The sequence below is a fragment of the Populus trichocarpa genome, chromosome 5 (genome assembly GCF_000002775.5).
Source record: "Populus trichocarpa isolate Nisqually-1 chromosome 5, P.trichocarpa_v4.1, whole genome shotgun sequence".
NCBI lineage: Eukaryota > Viridiplantae > Streptophyta > Magnoliopsida > Malpighiales > Salicaceae > Populus > Populus trichocarpa.
The window spans coordinates 7,726,432-7,751,756 of NC_037289.2; the positions used below are offsets into that span (position 1 = coordinate 7,726,432).

General features: G+C 36.2%; 5 protein-coding genes across 5 annotated transcripts; 2 read left to right on the forward strand and 3 right to left on the reverse strand.

Moving 5' to 3' along the window:
- Window positions 1-117: 117 nt before the first annotated feature.
- On the reverse strand, window positions 118-6,220 carry LOC18099126 (ATP-dependent DNA helicase Q-like 3). Its single transcript, XM_052452845.1, is given in 20 exon segments — window positions 118-369; window positions 372-790; window positions 926-1,032; window positions 1,441-1,568; window positions 1,683-1,792; window positions 2,227-2,357; window positions 2,454-2,519; window positions 2,595-2,687; window positions 2,840-2,989; window positions 3,116-3,119; window positions 3,418-3,514; window positions 3,628-3,780; window positions 3,921-4,009; window positions 4,154-4,237; window positions 4,602-4,636; window positions 4,762-4,902; window positions 5,345-5,428; window positions 5,622-5,752; window positions 5,841-5,996; window positions 6,085-6,220. Coding segments are annotated over 19 exon segments (2,340 nt in total). The 5' UTR covers window positions 5,995-5,996; window positions 6,085-6,220; the 3' UTR covers window positions 118-205.
- Window positions 6,221-7,257: 1,037 nt separating this feature from the next.
- LOC18099127 (uncharacterized protein At1g76070) lies at window positions 7,258-8,561 on the reverse strand. Its single transcript, XM_006382974.3, has one exon. The coding sequence runs from the start codon at window positions 8,231-8,233 to the stop codon at window positions 7,589-7,591; it is 645 nt and encodes a 214-aa protein (XP_006383036.2). The 5' UTR covers window positions 8,234-8,561; the 3' UTR covers window positions 7,258-7,588.
- Window positions 8,562-10,068: 1,507 nt separating this feature from the next.
- Window positions 10,069-19,335, reverse strand: LOC18099128 (DNA-directed RNA polymerase II subunit RPB1). The gene is made up of 15 exons (XM_006382975.3): window positions 19,039-19,335; window positions 17,926-18,189; window positions 17,195-17,494; window positions 16,957-17,115; window positions 16,597-16,758; window positions 16,285-16,505; window positions 16,058-16,199; window positions 15,641-15,976; window positions 15,258-15,544; window positions 14,623-14,881; window positions 11,487-14,539; window positions 11,297-11,368; window positions 11,133-11,186; window positions 10,855-11,022; window positions 10,069-10,352 (listed from the first exon to the last, which is right to left on the reverse strand). The coding sequence occupies exons 1-14, from the start codon at window positions 19,120-19,122 to the stop codon at window positions 10,902-10,904; spliced, it is 5,514 nt and encodes a 1,837-aa protein (XP_006383037.1). The 5' UTR covers window positions 19,123-19,335; the 3' UTR covers window positions 10,069-10,352; window positions 10,855-10,901.
- A 2,129-nt stretch (window positions 19,336-21,464) lies between these two features.
- On the forward strand, window positions 21,465-22,199 carry LOC18099129 (uncharacterized protein At4g08330, chloroplastic). Its single transcript, XM_006382976.3, has one exon. The coding sequence runs from the start codon at window positions 21,554-21,556 to the stop codon at window positions 21,932-21,934; it is 381 nt and encodes a 126-aa protein (XP_006383038.1). The 5' UTR covers window positions 21,465-21,553; the 3' UTR covers window positions 21,935-22,199.
- Window positions 22,200-22,761: 562 nt separating this feature from the next.
- Window positions 22,762-24,666, forward strand: LOC18099130 (uncharacterized). Its single transcript, XM_006382977.3, has 3 exons — window positions 22,762-23,201; window positions 23,881-24,008; window positions 24,297-24,666. The coding sequence occupies exons 1-3, from the start codon at window positions 22,968-22,970 to the stop codon at window positions 24,442-24,444; spliced, it is 510 nt and encodes a 169-aa protein (XP_006383039.1). The 5' UTR covers window positions 22,762-22,967; the 3' UTR covers window positions 24,445-24,666.
- Window positions 24,667-25,325: the final 659 nt, after the last annotated feature.

Here is a 25,325-nt window from a genome sequence, read left to right on the forward strand (position 1 = left end):
AGGATTATATTTTAGGAAGGTCTTGCAACTTGTATATTACAAAAAGATTAAAAAGACAAAAATAATCAAGGAGAGTGCTTTTTGGCTCTCTGAAATAAGAAATTAGGAGGTTACCAATAATTTGAAAAGGGATGTTTATAATTACCAAATACGTATTTAGTTTTAAAAAAAAGTGTTTTATCCTTGATCAGAATTTATAACAAGATTATTCCAGACCGACTACTCGTGTGTACATAACTAAGAAGAGGGAAAAATAAAGCTCCAAAATTTGAGTTAATGCAGCCTCAGCCTCTTCTCTCCGGTCTTCTCCAGTCTCATGTGTGATTGGTTTTGTGATGTATTGGCATGGTTGCCTTTTTCCTTTTTGCTGTTCACAAACTCGGAAAAGGATGGAATGGATGGCAGCTTTGTACTCAGGCTGGAACTTTCTGACGGTGAAGTATTCATCGAAGTTTCTGATTGAAATGTATGGTCGAGTCTTGGGGTAGTAGTTTCTGGTGACTTCTGCTCAAGCAAGGGTGAATGAAAGCTACTGTGGCGTTTTAGGTTAGTAGTTTCTGGTGGCCTCTGCTCAAGCAAGGGTGATGGTGGTGTCTCAGGAGGATGTTCTTTAGACACAGGGACGGAAGGGGTGCCAGGGCCGAGCCGATTCGTTAACTCTACCAAAGTAGTTGATGATAGCCACCTTACTGTACTTGCCACCTGAGAATAGTAGAACGTTTTTCCACTCTTTCCGTACTTCTTGTAGCACTCATTTTCAAGGAAGGAGGCTGATGTATCAAGTTCAATGCTGCAAAGGGGAGAATAAACAAATTAAAATCTATCATGGTTATCTTTCTCCCAATCAAACGTATTAAAAAAGTTCTCTTGTATGCTAATCAAATAACAGATCTGATGCCATGGGCGAAGGGAAAGGTCTGCTTACTTTAAGATTCCAAGCCGCTTGTGAGCTAGCTTCAAAGCATTTAATAATCTTTGTTTGCTTGCTTCTCTCAGTGTTTCAGATATGGCATTCTTGTCAACTTTATTTTTCTGCTCACAAATAAAAAAAATCAATTTTCATGAAAAAGAAGTTGCTAGATGGTTGACTGTAGAACTATGGTCATGAAACAGATTGAATTGCTTGTGAATCACATAGCAAAGAAATACAACTATTGTCTTAATTAAACAGAGATACAATGGCACCACGTTCAACTATATATATATATATAAATAGAAACTCCACTCACCATTGCCCAGAAAGCAAATAGAGCATAAATTTTAGAAATCAAAGTTACTTCACCCATCAATCTAGATAGCCACAATCCCAACAGAAAAAATGAAACAATCATACATTCTAATCAATCATCAATTGCATTTACTCCTTGCTGCTTACGTTCAGTAAGAAAAAAAAAATAGATGCTGTTAATTTTTCAAGGACATAAAATATTAAGGACGGACCAGTTTATCAAAGTTTTTATTCTGATAATAATTTTCTTCCGCACGCTGCAGCAACTCAATCTTCTCATCTACTCCTGATTTTCTTGACAATCTTGATCTAGGTAGGCTCTTGACAACTTCAGTTTCATCTGCCAGCAAAGAAACTTGACATATGAGATAATAAAAAAAAGAAGTTCAGAATTTCTATAACGCCCCCAAACCACCCCCAGCATAAACATTGAAATTTTACAAAAATTATCCACCATCAAAATCAGATATATCTTCCTCAGAACTTTTGCCTTCATCGTCCCGATTCCAGAATTCAGAGAATTGTTCATCAATTCTGAATTCTTCATCAATCATATCTGTGGACCTGAATAAATGAGAAGAATGAATCAAGCTCATAAGAAATTCTAAAACTTGAAGATTAACCAAGTAAATAAGAGCAACGCATTCCTAACTATTAGTAGGACAATAATAAAATGCTGCAGGGGGGCAATGAAAATGAAAACATTTGAAAGCCAGCAATAGGTTAGGCTCATCCCAACTGGAAACAATGGAAACCTGGTAGCTTGGAACAAAAGCAAGGGAAGTCCACATGGAAAAATGGTTACATTCTAAGTAAATCTACTTCAGGTTTAAGATAACAACACGGCCATTTTTTGAGATTCCTGACAAGTCTCTTTTCTATGGAGACCAGATTGCTTAGTTCCTCTGTAATTTCAATTTTGAATTTTTATGTTTCCACTGAACTTTACAATAACTGATACACCAAAATACTATATAATATGGACAAAAGAGAAGCACCTGCTCATAAAAACTCGAGAAAAACCATTTCTCTGACGAGCAATGCTAGTTGTAAGTTCCTCCAAATACTTGGCAACTAGATTTGGATGTTTGCAGGCATCACATGATTTTTTACATAGTGTGGCAGAAACCTGCTGTGGTGAATGATAATAAGTACCCTAACTTGTGTTGATAGAGAAAGGCATTGTGAGGTCCATGTAGGAAAAAAAATTCCATGCCCACGTTACCTGTTCCCCAAAACTCTCAAGAATCTTTTTCCGACGGCATCCAGAACCCTCACAGTACTCAATCATCTGAATGTGGTTGCATCTTGCATTGAGTATCTAGTAGCACAGAGTATGTACAGAACAAAATGACTTGACGCTCACCAGATTGAAGTCAGTGAGGGACTTTTTTGACAACTCGCCCTTTGAACTTGAGGACTGCAGCTTCTTGTTCTCAGCATTTCTTAAAATGAACTCCTGTCATACAGCTCCCAATGATTTAGCGAAATATCTCATACAGCTCCAATGATTTAGCGAAATATCTCCTTTACAAGCCCATGCAAGATGCAACTGTTGATAAATAAGTAAACCAATAACTACAAGGGAAGTGGTGAAACCATAGAACATACCATCTTTTTGTGATCATCAACTCCATAGTACAAGAGACTTCTGGATGGAAGCTGGTCACGTCCTGCTCTACCTGATTCTTGATAGAAGGACTCCATTGACTTTGGAATGTTAAAGTGGCAAACCATTCTAACATCTTTTCTATCTATACCCTAGAAAATATTGATCATAATGTCATTAGAAGCACATGATAGCTGCTTAACCATATATCAGATATATACAAAATAAAATTTCCAGATTTCAAGGCTCAATGAATTCACGAGTATTTGATTGCATACCATCCTGGAGGAACAACAATGTCTCAATTACCGGGCATTCACCAGAACAGCTCCAAACAGAAGAGTACAAGGGAAGCAAACAAAACCATCACAATCTAGAATAAAACACTTCAAAAAGGAAAAAAATACAAGAATGATATACAGGCTTCCATTTCCAGAGCACATTTACCATTCCTGTTGAAAGTTAGCATGGCAAGAAAAAAAATTGAGGGATCTACATTACTCTCAGCTGAGGAGGTTGCGCACAAAAAAAGGAATGCTAATACCTGTTAGCTTAGCATAAATTATAGAGTAGATCATACCCAAAAGCCACTGTGGCCACAACAACTTGTATTTTAGAAGAAATCCAATCATCTAAAACTGAGCTCCGCAGTTTATTATTCAAGCCAGCGTGGTAAGCTGAAAAAAACCCCAGTGTGAAAAGGGAGTATACCATCACTAACACCTGTCATAAAAAAAAATTTAAAAAAAAATATTCCCAGGGAAAAGAAGTGTAAGAGAATATTAACTACCAGCAGAGGAAATGCCATTTTTGGAAAGATGAGCAGACAAGCCATCACAGGTTGTTCGTTCAAGGCAGTAAACAATTGCACAGATATCCCCACAAGATTTGAGTACAGAGGATAAATCAGCGTAGGCATCATCCAGAAGATCTTTGTATCGAACTGCGCTATTGAGAAATCCACTTAGATGCACATGCAGTTGGACACGGGTTGGGAATGAGGTTTAGTTTGGAATATTCTAGCTGATAAACTTGAGCTTATGAAATATGTTTTCATTCCTGAAACAAGCTAGCAGAACCCACCTTCATAATAAATATTTGGACGATTGAAAGAAGAGCTGAGAACCAAAGGGTCTTGCAGACATAATGACTCTATCACATCATTCTGAACTCTGCAGATAAAAATAACAACTATAGAATTATTAAAGCTCTCTGCTCCCTTCTTCAGAAAATGAAACTGTTATCTCTTCTTATGATTTAGAGTGATGTAAGACTGTTGAGAGTAGAGAATAAATCCAGTTCTTCTAAAAACCTACTTAGGAGCAGCTGTAGCTGTCAAAGCCAGGACTGGTACATCTGGAAGGTGATTCCTCAAAGATGAAAGCTTACGGTAGCTAGGCCTATTCAAAGCCAAAAGTTAGAAAATAGGCAAAAATAAAACATAGTTAAAAAAATTCCAAGATGCAAAAATTCAGTAAAGAGTACCAAGAAATTCCAACTTTTTTACTTTATACAAGAATAACTATCACTCGACACTCAAGACAGGGAACCAAACTTCTTATTACATTTATATACATGTTTGATTGCGTAACTGCATTGAAGCAAATTGTGCTATACACACAAACTAGCCCTGCTAGTAGCTCTATTGAAAAAAATCACATCAATACCTTGCACAAACATTTAATGGAACAAAATTGTCCTTCTGGCAGAAGGAAAGAATAGGGAAAAAAGTCAACTCCTTCATTACTTAAACTACTTACGCACCTGAAATCATGACCCCATGACGAAATGCAATGTGCCTGAAATTTATCAAGAGAGAAGAAGAGGTGGAATGATAGACACGAGTCTCAAAGTTAAACCTTTGTTAATATAAAGAATATCTAAGTTTTCATCATTTAAAAAAATAATAATAATAAGTTCACACCTCATCTATGGCAATGAGATTCAACAACCCTCTGGTGTGAATCTTTGTCAGCTTCGACATAAATCCTGGTGTTGCAATTAATTCTGGTGTTACATACAGCAGCCTCACAGATGGTTTTCCAGAGTCCAGATCTTCATGAATCTAACAGTGCCAAAAAAGACGGTCATTAATTTATAAGTATAATATCTTTTCAACTGTTAATGTCCTATAGACATTATAAAGTTAAAAGAAAAAATAAAATAGCAGGCAAGCAAAACAAGCAATGGCATTAGAATAGGCAATCCATGAAATACAATCCTGTTTCCTAGCTGCTAATCAAAATTATGCTAAGTGCTCGTTGATGTATACAAATTATGACACATTCCCCATATCTAATACATTCTAGTTACAACACCACAAGGTTTAAGAAAACCACAACTCATAAACAATCACAAGCATCTCAACGCCAAGACTTGACAAATCACAATTCCCAAACCCAATACGGCACAAGAGCCCATCACCAACGTGCATACTTTCATAAAAAACATCGTAAAATAACGGTTCTGAAAACCAATAAAGGGCAAGAACACACACCAAAACTCACTTTATTTCTAACACTTGATGTTTGAGTCGATGAAAGAAATTCAGCTGCAATTCCTTTCTCCTTCAAGGCCATCACTTGGTTCTCCTAAAAAAAATTAAAATCAAAATCCCAAGAAAACTCTTCCCAGTAAACCAAATACAAGAGAGTAAAATTCCAGCATGCTCAACTTACCATCAAGGCTGCAAGCAAAAAAAAATGAAAGAAAAGGAAAAGACAAATTAGGGTTGAATCTAAAAAAAAAGAAGAAGAAGAAAGAAAACAGCTTAATAAAATTAACAAAAATATAAAGAATTTACTCACCAATCAAAGGAGACACGACAAGAACAATCCCACGTTTAGCAAGAGCAGGAATTTGATAACACATTGACTTCCCTCCACCAGTTGGCATCAAACAAAAACAATCCCTCCCTACCAAATTTTAAAAAAATAAAATAAAAGGGGGGCAACATGAGGTTTTGTTTTCGAGATAGTAAGAGTAATAGTGTGTGTTTAGGACCTGATAAAACAGCTTCAATGGCTTCTAACTGTTTGCCTCTAAAATCTTGATACCCAAAATGCCATCTTAACAGCTTCACTAGCGTTTCTTTTCTTGTTCTCTTTTCATCCTTGCTGCTTGTGTTTTGCACCATTGGCAACGGTGACTTCTTCATGTCTAATTAATAAAAATAATAATGATAATAATCTGCAAACAAGAAATTAAGAACCAACCAAGACGGACAGACCTTCGTATTATTTATTACCTTGATTCTTTTTCTTTTTCTTTGTTTTTCCCCTGCCTTCTCCCTTTTTATGTTCCTAGAAAGAGAGAATTTTGTTTCTTGTAATCTGCCCATTAGGCTGACAGGTCGTTCGTTGGTCTTTGGCCAGCATCCAAGGCGATAGGTTTATTTTTTATATTTTTTGCAGTGATTTCATTTTGCAATTAAATGTATTTCATTTGAAAATTGTGTTGCTTGAATGATAATGCAATTTTTGTAATTATTGGCCGATGATTGCAAATATCATGTGATCCTAAACCTCTTGATTATTGTTAGATTTCAATATCGAACAGAGGTATAAGAAATGTGAGGTTTTTTTTTCATTTGATAATGTTGTTGATTTCAAAAAAAATTATGTTAGATGATTTATAAATTAAAAAAATAAATATAAATATTTGAGAAAAAAAGTAGAAGAAAAAATAAAAAAATAACTTTATGTTTGTTTACTGTAAAATATTTTTTTATGTCTGTTTCTTGTAAAATATTTTACAAGAAAATTAATTAATATAAAATATTTTACATTTAACCTTCAAACTTAGTTTATTTATTGAAAAATATTTATAATTCATAAAAAAATTTAAAATATTTTATGAATAATAATTTATTTACAATATTAATCATCATCATCTTATTTTTTATTACCATCATCATCTTATCATTATCTTTTTTATTATTATTATCATGATGACCACCACGATCATCACTTCCTTCATATTAAGTAATTTACATGTAAAACCCCAAGTGAAGTTATTTTCATTGTACATGATATTTCATTTCATTTTTATATTTGTGTATTTTTTTAATAGTAAATTTAAAGATTAATTTGTTAGTGGTATTTAGTGTATTTAGCATTATGGTAACTTTTTTAATAGTAATTTAAAAAAATATTTTAGTTGGGGTTTTAAAAAAAATAAATTTTAAAAATATATGTTATGTTAAAAATTGTTATGAGATGAATTTTTACATGTAAAACAAATTATTTTAATTTTTATAAAATTAAAATTTGAAATGCAATTATCCATGGAATATAAAAAAAAACAATAAAAAACAAAAACAAAAGTTATTTAACTACTCAGATAGTTTTTCCTCTGCAAAAACAAACGATTTCTTAAGAGTATTGCTTTCGCACAAAGGAAAAGAGAGGGAGACCATAAGTTTGGAATAATATATTTTCACTACAATTGCGACTCTTCGTGTCAATGACATACAATCGTTTCTTAGGTCTCCGCCCTTTTATTATTTTCGTTTTTTTTTTTATGAGAGCGTGGATCTTTCTTACCCGTCGCCTTCTTTCTTACAATGGCCAAGTATGCAGCAACTAAAACTAAGAAGCTTATGCTTATGAAGAAACCACAACACAATTACCACCTCATCTCCTCCACTACTACGACCACGAACACCTCCTTCACCACCATGATCACCACCTCATGAGGAGGCTCGTGCTGTTGAAATAAAACTTGAACAAATTAAACTTGGTATTAAAACATTAACAACGTGCTTGTTTCTCCAATTGAAGAGGTCCAGGAGGAGTCCTGCAGCTTCTTCTCCTCCACAATTCTACTTGTTTCTTTGGCTCTCTAGGAATGTCTTCATCCACTTCCACTACAATAAACACCTTCTCTTTATCTCCGTTCTTCTCATCATATGAACTATAATTTGAGTTATCTGGCATCCCTGAAACATCATGAGCCTTCCAATCAAAATCTCTTAACACGCCACAATTGCTCGAGAACTGCTTCATGTGACCTAAAGAAGGAGGTTTATCTGCAACAGGCGGCCTCCCACGAGAGGTATCAGATTGCAGACCTTGTTTCTTTCCTTTGAGAACCGTTAGTACTGTTGGTTCAGGACAAGAGTCTGACTTAGTTGCTTGTGGTTTTTTCTTGCTTTTGTTATTGACTTTGCCCGTGCACGAAACTTTAGGGGATGAGGGCTCTTGTGCATCATCAAAGCATCCACTCCTAGCCTTTGTTCTAGCCTCCTTTGGAACAAGCGATACGATCCGACCAGACAAACCTCTGTCAGTATTGGACATGCGAGGGCTGGTTGGTGGACTCTGGAACGTGACAGGAGATGCTGCTTGCGGAAGACAGGCGAGGACACTGAATTTTGATTTCCTTCGTTTCCCCATCAAGAAAGAAATTGCTTCTTGATTTCTCTTGCTCTGCTAACTATGTAGTCTTATGGTGGATGGGAAATCCCAGAAGCTTATTTGAAGCTTTCGAAACCAATGATATTGGTTTTCCTGACTTCGTCAAGGATTGCGTCGCATAGTGCAGCAAACTAATGCCTGAAAGAAACCGCCACCATTGCCGGCCGAAGCTAATAATACTATAAAAGAACCACACTCCATGAGATCAGTGCCAGGGAGCGGGTCTGACTTTTTGATAGCAACCTCCATCCCATAAAATAAAGATTAAATAAATTGGGAGCAGACAGCAGGAGAGCTTGACACTTGGCAGATTTGTTCCCTGTTTTGGATGCCATTATTTTTTTTTCTTTTGCAACTCAAATCACAGGGTGGCTTCGTCCACAGACCAAAGGTCATTCTTGTACCATCCACTACATTCCTATTCCTAACAAAGTCGAAACACTTTGCCATCACGAATCATCTAAGTTGGCTAACACGAAGAAATAAAGCTGCAAACGTCAGCACATTTGCTTATAACTCGATGATTTATAAGCTGGTGTTTTAGGACCGCAGGTTTGCTTGGTTTTCCCCCATGTTTTATGCTTCTTCTTTTTCAAGTTTTTCTCTCTCTCTCTCTCTCTCTCTCTTCAATTAAATTAGCATTGGATTGTTTTGATAACCTGAATAGGTTTATGCATGAATTTTTTATCTTTATTTTATTTTTTTATCCGTTTATTTATTGTTTTTTTTTATATTATTTAGATTATCATTTACATCGATGACTTGAAACTTAAATTCTTTTTATCATGTTATTTTTTTAATATAAAAAAATTATTTATTCTGCAGTGAAACGCAAGCAACATATTTAATATATACTACTAATCCTTTTTTATATTGTAAATCAATTATTATTCAATATCATCGAAGCAATGTTTTTATTTATAATTTTTAATTTGATCCTTAAAATTTTTATTTTTCTTGATATTATTTTTTTAAGCATAAATTAACATCTAATTGTATATATTTCAAGAAAGGATGGTTAAATTGAAAAATAGATGATAAAAATAAAAAATAAGGGTAACATGGGTCAGAGCTTCCAAGTTGTTTGGAAAGTATCTTTTCTATCTCCTATTTTTTATGTTAATCTGTCCCTTTAATTTTGGCAAATTATATCAAACTTTATTTGTTTTTATTTTTTAGTCTTTTTCTCATGAGAAGAGAGAGAATACTCGTCGGATTCCAATGAACAAAGAAAAAAATCCAAGACAGGAAAAACCAAAGTGTTCGGCTTTTGAAGCCCAGGCCTCCATGCTTGATGCAGTTATTTTATTTTTCTTTTTTAAAGTGAGGTTGTTCATTTTATTATATTTTTTTGAAAAAAGAGAGAATATATGTCGCTCGCTAGTCCAGATTCTAAGCATCAATGAATGGTTGAAAATCAAGTCTACAAATTTTTCATCTAAAGAGCCTGTTTTTCAATCTATTTTAAGTTTTAACCACAAAACACTCTTAGAATACCAAGAAACTGATCTATCACCTAATAAACCAAAATAAAATCTAAATCACAAAATCAAACTAAAAATAATATTTCATTATTGACTTAAATCTGATTTTTAAGCTACATTGATACTTAAAACTATAAGACTTTTTTCACCTAGTGAAATTAGATGACAGTGGTCGGAATTATCATCATTAAATTGTCTTTTTTTTTAACTATTTTTTAAGTTTGTTTTTAACTAATACCCCTCTTATGTCAATTTGTTTTTTTTTTTTTTGCTTATTCAGCCTTTCATTATTTCATCAACACCAAGAAAAATGGCTTTCCAGAAACATAATTCCAGCAGATAAGTGTTTACTTCAATAACTATGGAGATACACCAAATGAAGAAGAGACCATATACACTTGAAAAAGTAACCATATTTTCCGAAAGAAACTCAAACCCCACTCATCAAAAGTCAATATGCTTACTCTGAAAATTCAGCTCCACTTAAAACAGAGTACACTATTATATAGAAATATTGAACATCACGGAAACTATGGAATAAATATCTATGGAGGAGGATGGATAACCTGCAGCTTCTGACATTTCCAGATCAAGGCCAGCCAATTTCTTGGAATCTGCAAATCAAACAAAATAAAAGCACAAATCAGGCTGTGCTATCCTAGAAGTGCATATACCATTCCCTAATTCTAAGATTTTCATTTGGGTATCAAATGTTCTCATTCAAAAAGACGAAATTCCATGCATGAATCATCTCGCCAAGAATGGTCTAGCATTACTGAAGGAGAATCTAAGAAGTTGACAGAATACTTGTTACAGTGACAAGCATTACACAGCTGATAGAATAGATCACAGACTGTGAGTAAATGAGGGATCGGAAACCAGGATTGATAACGCCATCAGTACTTGGACCAGAAACTACTTCTCAAGTCTGGAAAACAAACTATTTTAGGCACTGAGAATAAAATAGCTCATTCATTATCTTATTTCAGGGACACTACGAACAACTTTAAAATCCATGTTGTCTACTGCACCTCTCAACATTATAATTCAGAAAACTTCACCAATGTTGACAAAAGTTTTATATCCAATACACAGGTCAAGAGTTTGAATAACAACCTGATTTTACTACTCACTGAGCCCCTTTTTTCATTAAATGTTATGTCTCATCGAGTGCTCTTGCTATCCTTCTTGTCCCTGTCACCCTTGGTACTTGTTTGAGGAGTGTATTGGCTGGTAGATGATGGCGAATACCCAGGGGCACTTGGTGAGTATCCTGCACTTGGACTGCGTGAAATACAAAACAATGCAGAAAGATTTTCATCAGGTTGCTATATTTAGATTAAATGCCGACTCAATACATTGATTGAAAAATTGGATAGTGGACTAGGACCCACCTGTACTGTGGAGAACTTGGGCTGTAGTCTGGGCTGACACCAGAATTATATGGACTGGGGAAAACAAATAGAAGCATTAGAGTGCAACGTGATTAAAGTTAGGGTAAGAAAAATCCAGTCAACATCACTAGCAGCACACAAAGTGGAGGCAAACTAAGACTTACCTGCTAGGACTGTAGGTCGGACTTGAAGGGGAATATGATGGAGATGTGGGCGAATAAGAGGGTGATGTTGGGCTGCAACAAAAGGATAAAAAGCTAGAGATTTAGCAGCAGCATGATACTAATAATTCACCAAACCCAAATGCAATAACAAGTTGGAGAACAAGCTACTGATAAATTGTCATGTGCCTACCTATAATTTGGAGATGTTGGACTGTAAGGACTGGCTGGTGACAATCTTGGACTGCTAGGTGAGTATGCCAGTGATGGGCTGTATTTTGCTGATTGGGGGTTGTAACTTGGCGAGGTTGGGCTGTAGCCAGGGGAGGTTGGGCTATAGGCTGGTGAAGTGGGGCTGTAGGATGGGGATGTGGGGCTGTAAGATGGGGATGTGGGGCTGTATGATGGGGAGGTGGGGCTGTATGATGGGGAGGTAGGGCTGTACGCAGGTGATGTTGGACTGTACGCAGGTGAAGTGGGACTGTACGCAGGTGAAGTGGGGCTGTAACTGGGGGATGTGGGGCTGTAGCTGGGGGATGTGGGGCTGTAGCTCGGGGAAGTGGGGCTGTAGCTGGGGGAAGTGGGGCTGTAGCTCGGGGAAGTGGGGCTGTAGCTTGGTGAAGTGGGGGAGTATGATGGACTTGTAGGAGAATAGGCAGGACTAGTTGGGCTATAACTAGGAGAACTGGGACTATAAGTGGGTGAGGTTGGGCTATAACTTGGGGAAGCAGGGCTATAACTTGGTGAGGCGGGGCTGTATGAAGGTGAAGTAGGACTGTATCCAGGACTGTAGACTGGAGATGATGGGCTGTAGCCAATAGATGTTGAAACAGGAGATGTACTAGGAGAAAAGGCCATCCCACCAACATAAGGCGAAAAGGCCACTCCATCTACAGTAGGTGACATGCGGAGATTCGGACTCATCAGCATGGGAGACATCATCCCATCATGATAAGGAGTCCCAGAAACTGGAGAACGAGCAGGTGTCATGCCAAAATCAAGGCCCTCCATATAACTAGGGAGCTGGAGCTCAATAGCATTCTTCAACATCTCATCGTTTAGATAAAGAGCACAATATCCAGTGCCAATTGGTGCAAGCTGACCCAGCATTATATTTTCGGTGACGCCCCTCAAGTAATCTGTTTCAGCATATACTGCAGCATCAAGGAGAATGTCAACAGTCTCTTCAAATGAGCATCTCATCATTGGCCCAGTATCATTCCGATTAATACCATGACGAGTGATTGCCATCAAGTGACCACGGTAGGTCATCGTATCACACAGTATAGCCAGATGCCGGTAATTCACATAAGATCCATCAAACGATATGACAACTCGCAATTCATCCAGTAGGGATCGACGAACAGCTTCAATTCCAATCACTTCTATAACTTCAATTAAGTGATTGCTTGTTGTCTTTCGGGCATCAACATTTTCATTGCACATAACAGCCAGGAGATTGACACCCTCTGTATCCAGCATCCACTCCTCCGTAGTCTTAAATCCTTCACTCTCATCAAAACTGCTTACCTTGGCATTTTTAATGAACACCTTGTTGATATCTGGTATACCACGAAGAGCCATTTCAGTCAGCATGTTACTCTCAATCTTTTTCAAGAAAACATCATCTTCAGCTGATTCATCATTCAACTCCCCCTTTGGAGCTTCATCGTTCATGATACGGATACGAAGAATCAGTTTCTCAGCATTGTCATCATTAAAGATACAAGTCAAATCATCATCAAACTCATGATTGATCTTCTCAGCAATGTCAGCCATGTTTAGCTTCTTATCAATCATCATTTCACGGTTCAACTCTATGCGAAGCAACCAGGGAGATATTTTCTCCGGTGCAACCTCTTCATCTGGCATTTCATAATATGACTTCACGAAGTCAGCATCCTCTTCAATTATAGTACTCATGGGATCTGGATCATACCACACTTCTGTTGCTTGTGTGACACTTCGGAGAGTGGTGTATTCCAAAGCACACTGAACATTTTTAGCCTTCTCCTTTGTCTTGTTAAATTCAGGCTTCAGGTACACAGAAAGTGAAGGTGTTTTTATTTTTTTAGCTACATTAATAATTTCCCTCAACCTAGGAACACCTAGAGTGACATTCTTTGCACTAACACCAGCATAGTGGAAAGTATTGAGGGTCATTTGAGTAGCAGGCTCTCCAATGGATTGTGCAGCAACACAACCAATCATCTCACCTGGTGCGACTAATGACTGTAAAAATCGTGATTCTATCTCACCAATAACCCAATCAAATGCTTCGCGACTGAGCCTGTATTCCTGCAACACCCTTTTACTGGCCAAAGTGCTGCGAAGCAAGATTCCAAAGAAGAGAGTGGCATTTTTTTGGGCTTCCACACTCAACAGATCATCACCAGGAACAACCTTAAGTCTCTCCTGAAGCTTATCAACAGCTTCCACAGCCTCCATTGGGTGAATATCTGAAACTCTTCCAATTCTTGTATCAATCTTGAAAGTCTTCTGTGCATTCCAGATAAGCCTCTTGAGGTTAACAGGCATTGGCCATGTATTATCACCTGTGGTGGCAATTTCTGTTCCAAGTTGGTATCTATCTGCTTCAAGTTTTTGAACTTCAGCGTCAAACACATCACGCAATTCTCGGATATTTCTCAAATCCTCAACGTGATCAGTCATCATGTAAGTAGGATTCCAGTCTTCGTCGTCAAATTCATATCTAAATACCCTGTCAAATTCTGCTTTCTTCATTTTGAGAGAATCCAATTTTTGTGATTCTATCCAGACAGAATCCATACCATCTTCCCCATATAGAAACTGAATGACATCCCCCAATGAGTTCCTTACTGTACCATCATATTTGACCATAATATCCTCCATGGCCTTCACAAGTCGCCTCTGGATGTAGCCAGTTTCAGAAGTCTTCACTGCAGTATCAATGAGACCTTCCCTACCACCCATGGCATGAAAAAAGAACTCTTGTGGGGTTAACCCACGCAAGTATGAGTTCTCCACAAACCCACGACTTTCTGGACCATAATCATCCTTGGTGAAGTGAGGCAACGTCCGGTCAATGAAACCATATGGTATACGCTTACCCTCAACATTTTGCTGCCCCACACAAGCAGTCATCTGTGATATGTTAATGAAACTCCCCTTCGATCCAGCAGTGACCATTGCCTTGAGATTGTTACTCTCAGATAAACTTTTTTGGGCGCTGCTTCCTGCATCATCACGAGCTTTATTCAACACCTGCAAGATGGCAATTGTTATATTAAAAGTACACCAAAATGCACAACATAAGAGAACGAATACAGAATCAATTACTTGGATACCTGGTTCACTCTGTTTTCAAATGATTCCATCATAGTCCGTCCAGGTTCAGCCTCCAACTCCTTATTCTGTGCTTTCCTAATAAGATCTTTCACCTCATTTTTTGCATTTGAAATAGTCTCATTAATTTTTTCCATTGTTGATGCATCAGCAATGGTATCTCCAATTCCAATACTGAAAGCATTTTGCAAAAGCCAATAATTCACTAGCCACTGTGTATGCCCCAAAAATTTGCGAGCTGCATCTGGGCCAACCTCTTCCCTGTATACATGGACAGAAGCCGTGAAGCACCACAATTTTCTAAATTCATCTTTAAACAGGTGTTCAAATCAACATCAATTAGAAGATTAAATGCATATAATCTACCATTACTGGTGAGTACTATCATCAGTCATTCAGCACATTACTTACCCAAAAGTAAAACCTCTCTTTTCTTATTCCCAAATCACTTGCATTTTTTAAAAGCAAAAGAGTTCATAGAGCAATTAAGCAATGGCATAGACTATCCGCTCAAAATTTTTAAATTTATATGAAAGGACCGGAATTTTAAATCTTTAACAAGATATCTAAAAAGCCTAAAGATGCAGGCCAAAAAATTTGGGATATCAACCAGATACTGTAAAGAACTAATGCATACCAAATGACATGTATAAGACTTCCAGAAGAAGTCCCAAGCGTTTTTTTGCAGAGAGTTCCAGAAAGCAGCTCCCCTTTTTCTATGCGGACTAATGTATCCCCTGGAGTGATCATTCCTCTCTCTGAATCCATGTGCCAGGCAGCAGTTCTAATCAAATTAATCTGCTTGGGTATGATAAGGTTAAAAACCTGTTTCCCGGTCCAAAGTGGTCGTGGCTTCACAATTGTTGGAGCAGGAACTTTCCCATCGAAATCCTCCCACCACATCAAGATGTTCATGAAAACATCCTACAAAACATAATGGAGGTTAAAGTTTGGCTGTTCAAGAGAAATCTACACCACTAACATGACCAGGTAGCTGAAATATTAAATCTTGACTATCACCTTCTCTATGAAGGTATCCCTCTTGGTGATTTTGCGGCATCCTAAAAGTGTATCCTGTACAATTCCCATTACAGGTCGGTTTGATTGAGGTGACACAATGCACTTAGGCACCATCATTAGCTCTAATACTTCCGCTCTAGTTTCAAATGATTGTGGGACATGCATATTCATTTCATCACCATCAAAATCAGCATTGTATGGTGAAGTAACTGACAGGTTCAGGCGGAAAGTAGAATATGGCATAATCTTGATTCTGTGCCCCATTATTGACATTTTATGGAGACTGGGTTGACGATTAAAGAGGACAAAGTCACCGTCATTTAAATGACGCTCCACCTGCAAACATGATGTAAGAGTCTAATAGAGATGATTAGAAACAAAAAACTCATTAAAAACCAGTCAAATATGAGACATTGCCTTGTAACCGAGCTCCAGATGATGATCACTACTTTTCTTCAAGTAGCGAAGATCGAGTCTTTGTCCATCATCCCTTATGATGTATTTAGCACCGGTTTTACCAGGTGGAGGATGTGGCCCATACTCAACAAGCTCCTTTAACCTGTTTTACAAAATCATCCTTAACCAAAAACCAAGAAAAATAAAGAAAAGGGGGGCAAAAAAATAAAGTTTGAGAAGATACGAACCTTTCAATGTTATAAGGGGTCACAGTTTCTGGATATGTGAGATTCAGAGCAATACTCCATGGTACTCCTAATTCATCAATGTTAATGGTGGGATCTGGTGTAATAACTGTACGTGCAGAGAAGTCCACACGTTTCCCCATCAAATTACCCCTAATCCGGCCTTCCTTTGCCTTAAGTCTGCTACATATAGATTTAATTGGTCTCCCTGATCTCTGTGTGGCCTGCAAAGTAAAGAATATTCCAGATGGTAAATAAAATCTTGTGGATTCACTTCAGACTTATACATATACATGTTTATGTTCATGCCCATACCCGAGGCTGTCCAGGCAACTCATTGTCAAAATATGTAGCTACATGGAACTGCAACAACTGTGCAAACTCGGATATGATATGAGCAGGTGCCCCACTCCTCTCCTGTCTTCTCAGATTCTCATTGTGTCGAATTATCATTGCTAACTGATGAGTCAAATCATCCTGGATTCAGAAAAAATAATACGTGAGAATCACCATAGAACGCACAGGTTAAAATTTCATGGATGATGCTAATTTACTGAATAGGAAGAAAGAAAAACAAAAAAAAAAAAAAGCAAAAGCAAAGAATATGACCTACTATCAGCCATTATTTGAAAGGATCCAGCATTAACAAAAAAATAAAAAATGGAAGAGGCTTGCCTCACTCCTGGAGGATGTATCCATCATCACAGAGGGCCTCACTGGAGGTGGCGGAATTGGAAGGACTTGGAGAATCATCCAATCAGGACGTGCATACTTAGGGTCCAAGCCCAGCAACTGACAATCCTCATCACTTATCCTCTTCAAAACACTTAAGACCTGCAGTATCAAATAAGAGAAATTAGCATCATGCCCCAAAGTCGATGAGGTATGAGAACTCTGAATGCAGAAAAATTACCCTTTCTGCTGTAAGGGTCTGCTTTCTCTCCACAGGTTCTGGCAGCTGTTCCTGATCATCACTTTTCTTCCTTTGAACCTTGTACTCTGCAATCATCTTCATACCTTCAATGGTGAGTTTTGGCTGCTGAGCACCACAGCCACCACGGCTCTTTTTAACTGGCTCTTCATTATCTTGACCTTGAACATCAATTTCATCCCCACCTTCACATTTAGTTTTATTCTTGCAAGCATCCAAAATCTTTTTAAGCCTGCTTTTGGGATTCTTTATTTTCAAGGCTTGCTTAAACTTGTGATCCTCCTGCAAGTAAAATTCAACAAAATGTATAGAACAGTTACTCATACATGAACATCCTGGAAAGAACATTTTTTTCAAAACTTAGACAACTCAATTAAAAAAGAAATCCAATCCCAGAACCAAAACCACTATCTGGGAAAAAGAAAATGCTAACATCCAGCTACAAGCAAAACTCACATTATGGAAAACTCGTACTCATATAACTGGACTTCATCTCTACCAACAATACCCTAAATACTTGGCATCCCTAATACTGAAAATTACAGCTAATCAATTCAGACATGTACTCAGACAATAATAACTGTAACCTGCTAAGACCCCATCCCAACTACATTAAAAACCAGAAATCAATCAACAACTTTGACAACCAAATAAAACATGCAAATTCAAAGACATAATTGCATAATTGAGGCTATAAATGAGGCTTCACGTACTTCATCAGCCAATATCTTCGAGCAATTGAAGCAAACGCATCTCATGATACTAAGCACAGTCTTCATAAACCCAATATGAAACATGGGCTTCGCAAGCTCCAAGTGCCCAAAATGCCCTGGACACTCTGCCATATTTGCCGTGCAAGTCTCACACTTCATCTTTCTATCAATAGTACCCAGCCGCGGATCACTTAATCCTCCTGGCTTTGGTTTTCCTCTTTCTGTTGTCTCACTGTGCTCAATTTGTATCACAGACATTTGCCTCTGCACGCAAAAACAAAAAAGGAGTTCACATGAGCAAGCAAAATTACATAACCCTACATTCATTCATTTCCCAGCTTAGAATAGCAAATAGTTAACTAGTACTGCTAATTCAACACATCAAATACTTTTCTCAGCAATCATTTTTTACTCTTAGTAAATAAAGAACAAACTGGGCATTGATTCATCTCCTTCTGACAAATCCATTGTGTAACCAATACCATCAACAAAATATCTCTAAAACATACAAACAATACCAAAAACCCTAGGACTCAATTACTCCATGAAGTAAGATTCACAACAACAAGTACTTCTACCTACAAACAATTCCATTTATTTTCTCCTTCTCAACAACCAAACATGCTAAAAAAAACAAAATTTCACACACAGCAACACAGAATCAAAACCCTAGGATTCACTTTTTTCCCTAGCTGAAAAGTTAGGGCACACGGTGCAATATCACAAAACCTAGAACAGACAGTGGTTTCTTCCCTGCTGAAAAATCATCAAACCAGTGAACTAGTACTACGAATTAAAAATCTCCAAAGATTTTCTCAGCAACCAAACAGAACACAGCTCAGAAAACCTAGAATTCATTGTTATTTTCTTATTGAGTGAAATAGCAATTCCTAATGACTTTATCTGAAAAAACTTATGCACACACAGGGAAGCATGCTCATGAAACCCTAACATTCATTCGTGTTCAATTTAAGCCGTGACAGTTTGAGCTAACATTTGTAATTAAACAATTGTAGTTTCAATTTTTTTTTCCTTCTCTTTTTCTCAGCAACCAAACAGAGTGCAAAGAAAACGAGAAAAAAAGAAGCAGAAGTAGAGGTCGGGAAGATTTACTATCTCGTCGGGGCTGAGAATGCCAAACTGAACCATACGGACTTTAGCAACCTCCGCTGGTGAGTAAGGAAATCGCGTATCCATGATTGCGATCCAAACAAAACTTAGGGTTTCAAAAAAAATTCAAATGAAGTTCAAATAATCAAATTCGTCTTTTTTGTTTTATCTTGTAGACCGTTTTCAGTGACTTTTTTTGGATTTTATAATTGCAGGAGAGTTAAGAGGGAAGGGGGCAGAGAAGGAGATCTGCTCCTTTTTCTCTTGAGAAAGAAGAGGCGAGAGCTCACGAAACAAATGGAACCGCTGCTTAGAGGGGTTATATTTATAGAGAAATCGAGGCTGATCTTGGGAGGTGAATTGTGCTAACGTTCGCCGGGGTGCGCATTGTTTTGCTTGAGGCTGAGGTGGTGTACTTGGTGTATAGGCCCACTGTCTGATCCGAATGGTTATCCATTTCTAAATTGGACTCCGAGTTTAGGTCCAAACAAAGTCCTGTGGGAAATGGATTGAGTGGGCAATATAAATTGTGTTGAACAAAAAATAACAAAACTGTAAATTACATTGGGACACCATCAATATCTTTTCTTTTTTTGGTACACAAAGAAGCATATTTTGGTGGATATCATGTTAAATTTGGTAGAAATTCACCTGTTAATTCGTGATTCCGTCAAAATTCAATTTTATTTTGTAAAAAAATTAAAATAATTGTTTTTTAAATATTTTAAATTTTTTTAAAATAATATTATTTTGACCTAAATTAACACATTCTAATCGTGACCAGGATCATGAATTAGGATATGTTTTATAATTTTTTTCCAAACTCAACAAAGTAATGCTAAATATGTTATAAAAAATGATTTTAAAATTGACATGAACTATTGGATCTTGTGAGACCATTTATCAATCGATTTGGTTTTATATATATTAAAATTAAATAAGTTTAATTTGAATTAATGGGCTTGGTTTTAATTTAATGTACCTTTTATTTTAATTTTTTAATTTGGTTTGATTATGGTCAATTTCTAAAATCTAAAATCAAAATCAAAATGAACCATTTAAAAAAATTTCTAACTGAAATTATTCAAAAATTCAAAAATCATTCAATTAAGTTAATTTCATATCAAGAGATATTCTGAATAATTTAGTTATTTTTCTCACCTCTAATATGATGTACAGAGGTCTTCTAGACATTGTCATATCGATGGTCGTTGTGGGCCTTATAGTTGGGCTCTTCTTCCCGTGGGCTTCTTTTAACTATTATTCCTTGTCATTTAATCCTGGACCCAACCAGACGATTCCAAGGGCTCTTAGATAATAAATTATACAATGTACAATTTGAAACTTAAAAATAAAAATTATTATATTCATCACCATATACACGGTGGGTGTCATCGGTACTGCCTAATTTTAAAATTAAGGGGGATGATTTTAGGAGTAAGTGAAAAATTTGAAAAATTGATTAAATCAAGAAAACTAAAATTAAAAATTAAAAAAATTGAATTGTAAAAAAAATAGATTAAACCAATTAAAATTTTGAAACAAAAAAAACCAAACCGAACCAAAACCGAAAAAAAATAAAAAAAATCGAGCCAGACCGGAAAAACCGAGTCAAACCGGAAAAAATCAAGCCAAACCGATTTGAACCAGTTTTTATCTTAAAAAACCGAACCAAACTGAAACCAGTTAGTTTGAACCGGTTTCGGTTGTTTTAAAAAAAAATTAGATTTGATTATTTGTTTTTTATGAAAACCGAATCGAATCGAAAATGATCACCTTAAATGATTTTATAGAATTAAGTGAAAATATTATAAGAAAATAAATTCTTGAAAAACAATTACATTTTAAGAATTTTCCACATCAAAGTTATAAAAAGAAAAAAAAAGAAATGGAGGCTGAGAGGGACCAATCTAAAATCAACAAATACCTCAAGGACCACTGATGCAATTAACACATCAATCCAATTCAATAGTCAAAAGGAAGCTTCCAAACGACGCGCTTTTGAAATTTCCTTTCCACTTCCTTTCATCATTCATTTAACTTGTCTGCCAAACCAAAACCGGAAACATAAGAGCATCAATCGGAGATGCTGTTTTTAAAGAGATAAATTGATTAAATAGTTAAATAGTATAAATATAATTTTTTTAAATTGTATATTTTAATAAAAAAAACTATTTGAAAAGCTAATTCTATTAAAATAAAATAAGTAAGTGTTTTATTTTTTTTAATAATTTTAATGTTATTTTTTGTTTTACCTGGCTAGATTTAATTGGTTTAATTTTTTATTGGTTTTATTTTGTTAGTTTTGGTTTTTCTAAGAGATATATAGTAATAGTATTTGTGAGAAAAAAAAAGTATTTTAATATTTTATTTGGCTTACCCTTTGAACCCTTTGAAGTATGAAAAAATAAATAAAAATAAAGTTAAAATATTAGTTTTTTAATTTTAGCTATCTATTTAGCTTCCGATGCTCTAAGTCTCTCTTCTCTTCCAAGCCAAAAAAAAAAAGATTCCAAAAATGGCGTCCATCTACACTTGCATAGAATGTGGAACAAACCTGAATCTAAACACAACCCATCTCTACCCACAAGACTTCTACTTTGAAGCAGGAAACAAAGGCACCCTCTCATTTTCTTCAATAGACTCGACAAAATTCAAGTTTGAAGAAGAAGACAAGATCAGGCCATTTTTTGAGACGGTGAACTACTGGGGCATTCAAAGAAAGAGAACCAAGATTAAGTGTAATAGCTGTGGCTGTCTTGTTGGTTATATCTATGATGATGGGCAGCCTTCAACTATTAGTCCTGGTCAGTTTGGTCTTGGTCCTAGTCAGGCTATTCCAAGGGCTCCTAGATATAGGTTCAAGACTAAGGCTCTTAGGATTGCTTCTGAAACTTGAAGGGTTCGTGATTGATCGAGGCTTATTGGGTTTTTGAGTTGTTGATTTTTGTGTAGGATTTGTACGGTTTGGAGGTGTTTTAGATGGATTGGTGGTTTGAGTTCATGGGCCCTTGATTATTGCTGTTGTTTCTGTACTAGTGGCAAATTCGATGTGAATTTTTTTTTGTAGTGTTAAAATCATGTTTTGATGATCTTTGATTCTTGGATATTTTTTTTTTTTTTGTATATCTGTCGATAAAGAATAAAGCTTTTGTTTCTGGGAATCTAGTGTTCTATTTATGGCTATTGTGATTCTTATTGGTGCTATGGATGTAAATCAATTGCTTCTTATCTCAACAATTGAATTTAATTATTCTGAGGAAATCAGGGCTCTAAAAGAGCAGGATATATAGGAAGAGTAATATAATAGATCTATGACAAATTGTTGCTGTTTATCGGTTATGAGATTACAGTGAACACACCAGTCGCTTTCTTATGAAGGAAGGCTTTATACTGGTTGAATTTCAGGGATACCAAGGTTGAGGGACACCAGTGTTGTTGATATTTATTGTTCCATCAGGTTAAAGCTAGATTTTAGAAGCAGCATGTTCTTCCATTACGTTTATGAGGTTTTGACATGTGGGTTTTGGCAGATGCCTGTCCATCATGGAAGGGATATGGTTACTTTCATGAAAGTAAACTTGGGAAACGAAATGCTGGTTTGAATTAGTTTTGGCAAACATCATTTTATACATCACTTGTCAATTTGGGAATCTTAGGTTGTACCTACCAGTCAATTTTTCTTGTCTTAAGCCCTTCAAGTGTAGGACCCTATTTGTGCTGTTATGTGCTCAGCTAACCTGGTCATTCTAAAAAAAATAAAGTGGTGAATACAAGAAAGAATTGTGACTGGATTGCCAATCTACCGGTCAGTTGGAAAATTAGGTTGGATCAGTAGCTCTTGAGGGTTGGTTGTGGAATTAGCTCATCATGGCTTTGGTTTTTATATCTTGACACTCTTCTCTTTTGTGATCTCATTGATCTGCCTAAAGATGAAGCAAACGAAAGTGGAAACTGGAGATGTCTGTGGAAAGATAACACAGTCAATACCCCCACCCCCTCCCCCTCCCCCTCCCCTTCCAAGGTTCTGGGTTCGGAAGAAGGTTACTGAGAGTGTGACAAAGCAAGAGATTGCAAAGTTTTGGAGGAAAAAGCTTACTGAGGAGGAGGATCACTTCCTTGCTGCTATCAAGGCTGCTGCACGTATCAGAGCTAGAAATCTCTCTGTAAGATCATATAATTGACATTTGAAACATTTCATTCGTAAGTTCCTGGGCGTCTAAAATATAAGAGGAGGAAAAGATATCAATGATTATTCCAATTGTGAGAGTATTTTGGTTAACTTGAACAAAATAAATCAATCTTAAGACATGTTTTAACTCCTAGCTAAGAAGCTAATATTGTTTGAGATTCAATCTAATAAATTCCTGTTCTCAAGCTACCTGCCTATGACCAGCGGCTGATTGTCAACTTATTAGATGGACAAGAAATCTCAGTGAGGGAGCAAACGTTTCAGATTTTTAAGGCTAATTCAAATAGCCTTCAGGGATGAACTCATAGAGGTTGCAAAACCTCAATTTTGAGTTGATGCCCTTTCATAGAGATCAAGTGTAGCAATGAATTTATCGACATGGGTGTCTTGCTATTTTTGTTACCCACTGGTGAAAAAACCAAAAAGCCACCAATACATTTCACTTGGTTAAAACTTGGAAACTGTGATATGTAAAACTAATATGATTACCAAACACTTTGCTGCTGCTGCTGCTACAATTTTATGACTTCAAGTTATGGACAACAGGATTAGCCTGTCGATTGATATGCTATAAATTCGTAGACTTCAATTATTGGCATTTTAATTTTCTTATGCTTGATTAACACGTTGAGAGTTTGTTCCATCTGATATAGGAGGATGGCTATAAGCAATTTGAAGAGTCGTTGAAGGATGATGATGGTGCTAAAGAGAACGACACTACAAGCCTCAATAGCGGCAAAGATACCAGGAACAAGGAAGTGCGTGTGGGAATAAAGGACTGGTGAGTTAAACTTCTTTAAGTGCCTGTGGTTCTGTACAAGTTTGTTGATGATGAGACTAAAATTAACCTTCTTAAGACTAGAATTTCCTCAAACTAGTATAGTAGTGGAAGCAACTGAGGTGTTCTTGATCAACTTTTTATTGACTAACAGGTTATTACTGTTTTAGATTTTGTTCCCTTTCTCTTTATTCTGATTGTGAGAAACAGAGTTTATTGATTCTCGTCGAAAATAAGATTTGACATGTTCTCTCCATTCCGGAACGATGATCTTTTAATTAACGTGTGCAGGTGGACAAAGAGCAAATATGCATACTTGAACCAACCCGCCATCAAGTCCAAGGATCCTCCGGAAAGAAGATCTTCCAGTTACACTCCCAATTATTTTTCTTTTAAGCCCACAACTCCCCTGTATCCTACCTCCTTAGGTGTTTTTTAGTCCCATTGGTGTTCCTCTCTCAATTAGATTGCCTGATTTTGTTGAAGCTGGTTGGGATGGATGATTTGTACTTTTTTTTTTTTTTTTTGAGATTTGTTTGTCCTGCAGTTGCTGTGACAATGCTTGAACTCCAGCTGATGGTTGGGAATTGTACAACACCAAAACCATCGTGAGATGCGTTACTTCTGAATAAATGTGCTTTCAGACACTCCTTTTAAGTTATTCCCTTGTAGCTTCAGATGCAACTCTTAACCTTTTTCACAGTGAAGAAAGTACATGTGATAATTCAGACAAATCCTCTTTGATATCTGAATCTTTTCTTCTAGTTGGATAGAGCGACATCAGTGCATTTGTTTCCAGGCCCTCGCTATTAGCTTATTTCTGTAAGGGAAGATTTCAGCTGGTTACCCCCAACTTTGCTTACAAATCCTTAGCAGCCAGTATACATGTTATCTTCGAGGAATTTTCTCTTTGTCAGGTGGGTAAGCACGGCCTTACCTCCCCAGTCCCCACCTAGGCTATCTGTGTCCAGCATGTGATGGTGTAACCTAGAGTGAATATTAATTATTTTTTAAAATGTTTTTTATTTTAAAAAATATTAAAAAAAAATTAAAAAAGATATTTTTAACATTAATATATTAAAATGATTAAAAAAAACTAAAAATATTAATTTAAAATTAAAAAATTAATTTTAAAAAAAACATATTTAAAATAAAAAAATAAACAAGCTTTTTTTAAATTTGATACAGCGGGTGGAGTTTCATATTAAATTAAGTGAAAATTAATATAGTTTAATTTGATTGATTTAACGGGTTAATTTTTGATCCGATCAATCTAGTTAATACTTTAGATACTAGATTTAACTTTTTTTTGTAATTTAA

Bases quoted from the DNA above. Each gene is read 5' to 3' on its own strand.
- LOC18099127 (XM_006382974.3), bottom strand. From the start codon at position 8,233: ATGGGGAAACGAAGGAAATCAAAATTCAGTGTCCTCGCCTGTCTTCCG.
- LOC18099128 (XM_006382975.3), bottom strand. From the start codon at position 19,122: ATGGATACGCGATTTCCTTACTCACCAGCGGAGGTTGCTAAAGTCCGT. The intron at 17,116-17,194 runs GTAATTTTTCTG...TTGATACTGCAG, and splicing joins AGACCCTTACAGCAGAAAGG to GTCTTAAGTGTTTTGAAGAG. The intron at 16,759-16,956 runs GCAAGCCTCTTC...TTCTGAATCCAG, and splicing joins ATACATCCTCCAGGAGTGAG to GATGATTTGACTCATCAGTT.
- LOC18099129 (XM_006382976.3), top strand. From the start codon at position 21,554: ATGGCGTCCATCTACACTTGCATAGAATGTGGAACAAACCTGAATCTA.
- LOC18099130 (XM_006382977.3), top strand. From the start codon at position 22,968: ATGAAGCAAACGAAAGTGGAAACTGGAGATGTCTGTGGAAAGATAACA. The intron at 23,202-23,880 runs GTAAGATCATAT...CATCTGATATAG, and splicing joins TCAGAGCTAGAAATCTCTCT to GAGGATGGCTATAAGCAATT. The intron at 24,009-24,296 runs GTGAGTTAAACT...TAACGTGTGCAG, and splicing joins CGTGTGGGAATAAAGGACTG to GTGGACAAAGAGCAAATATG.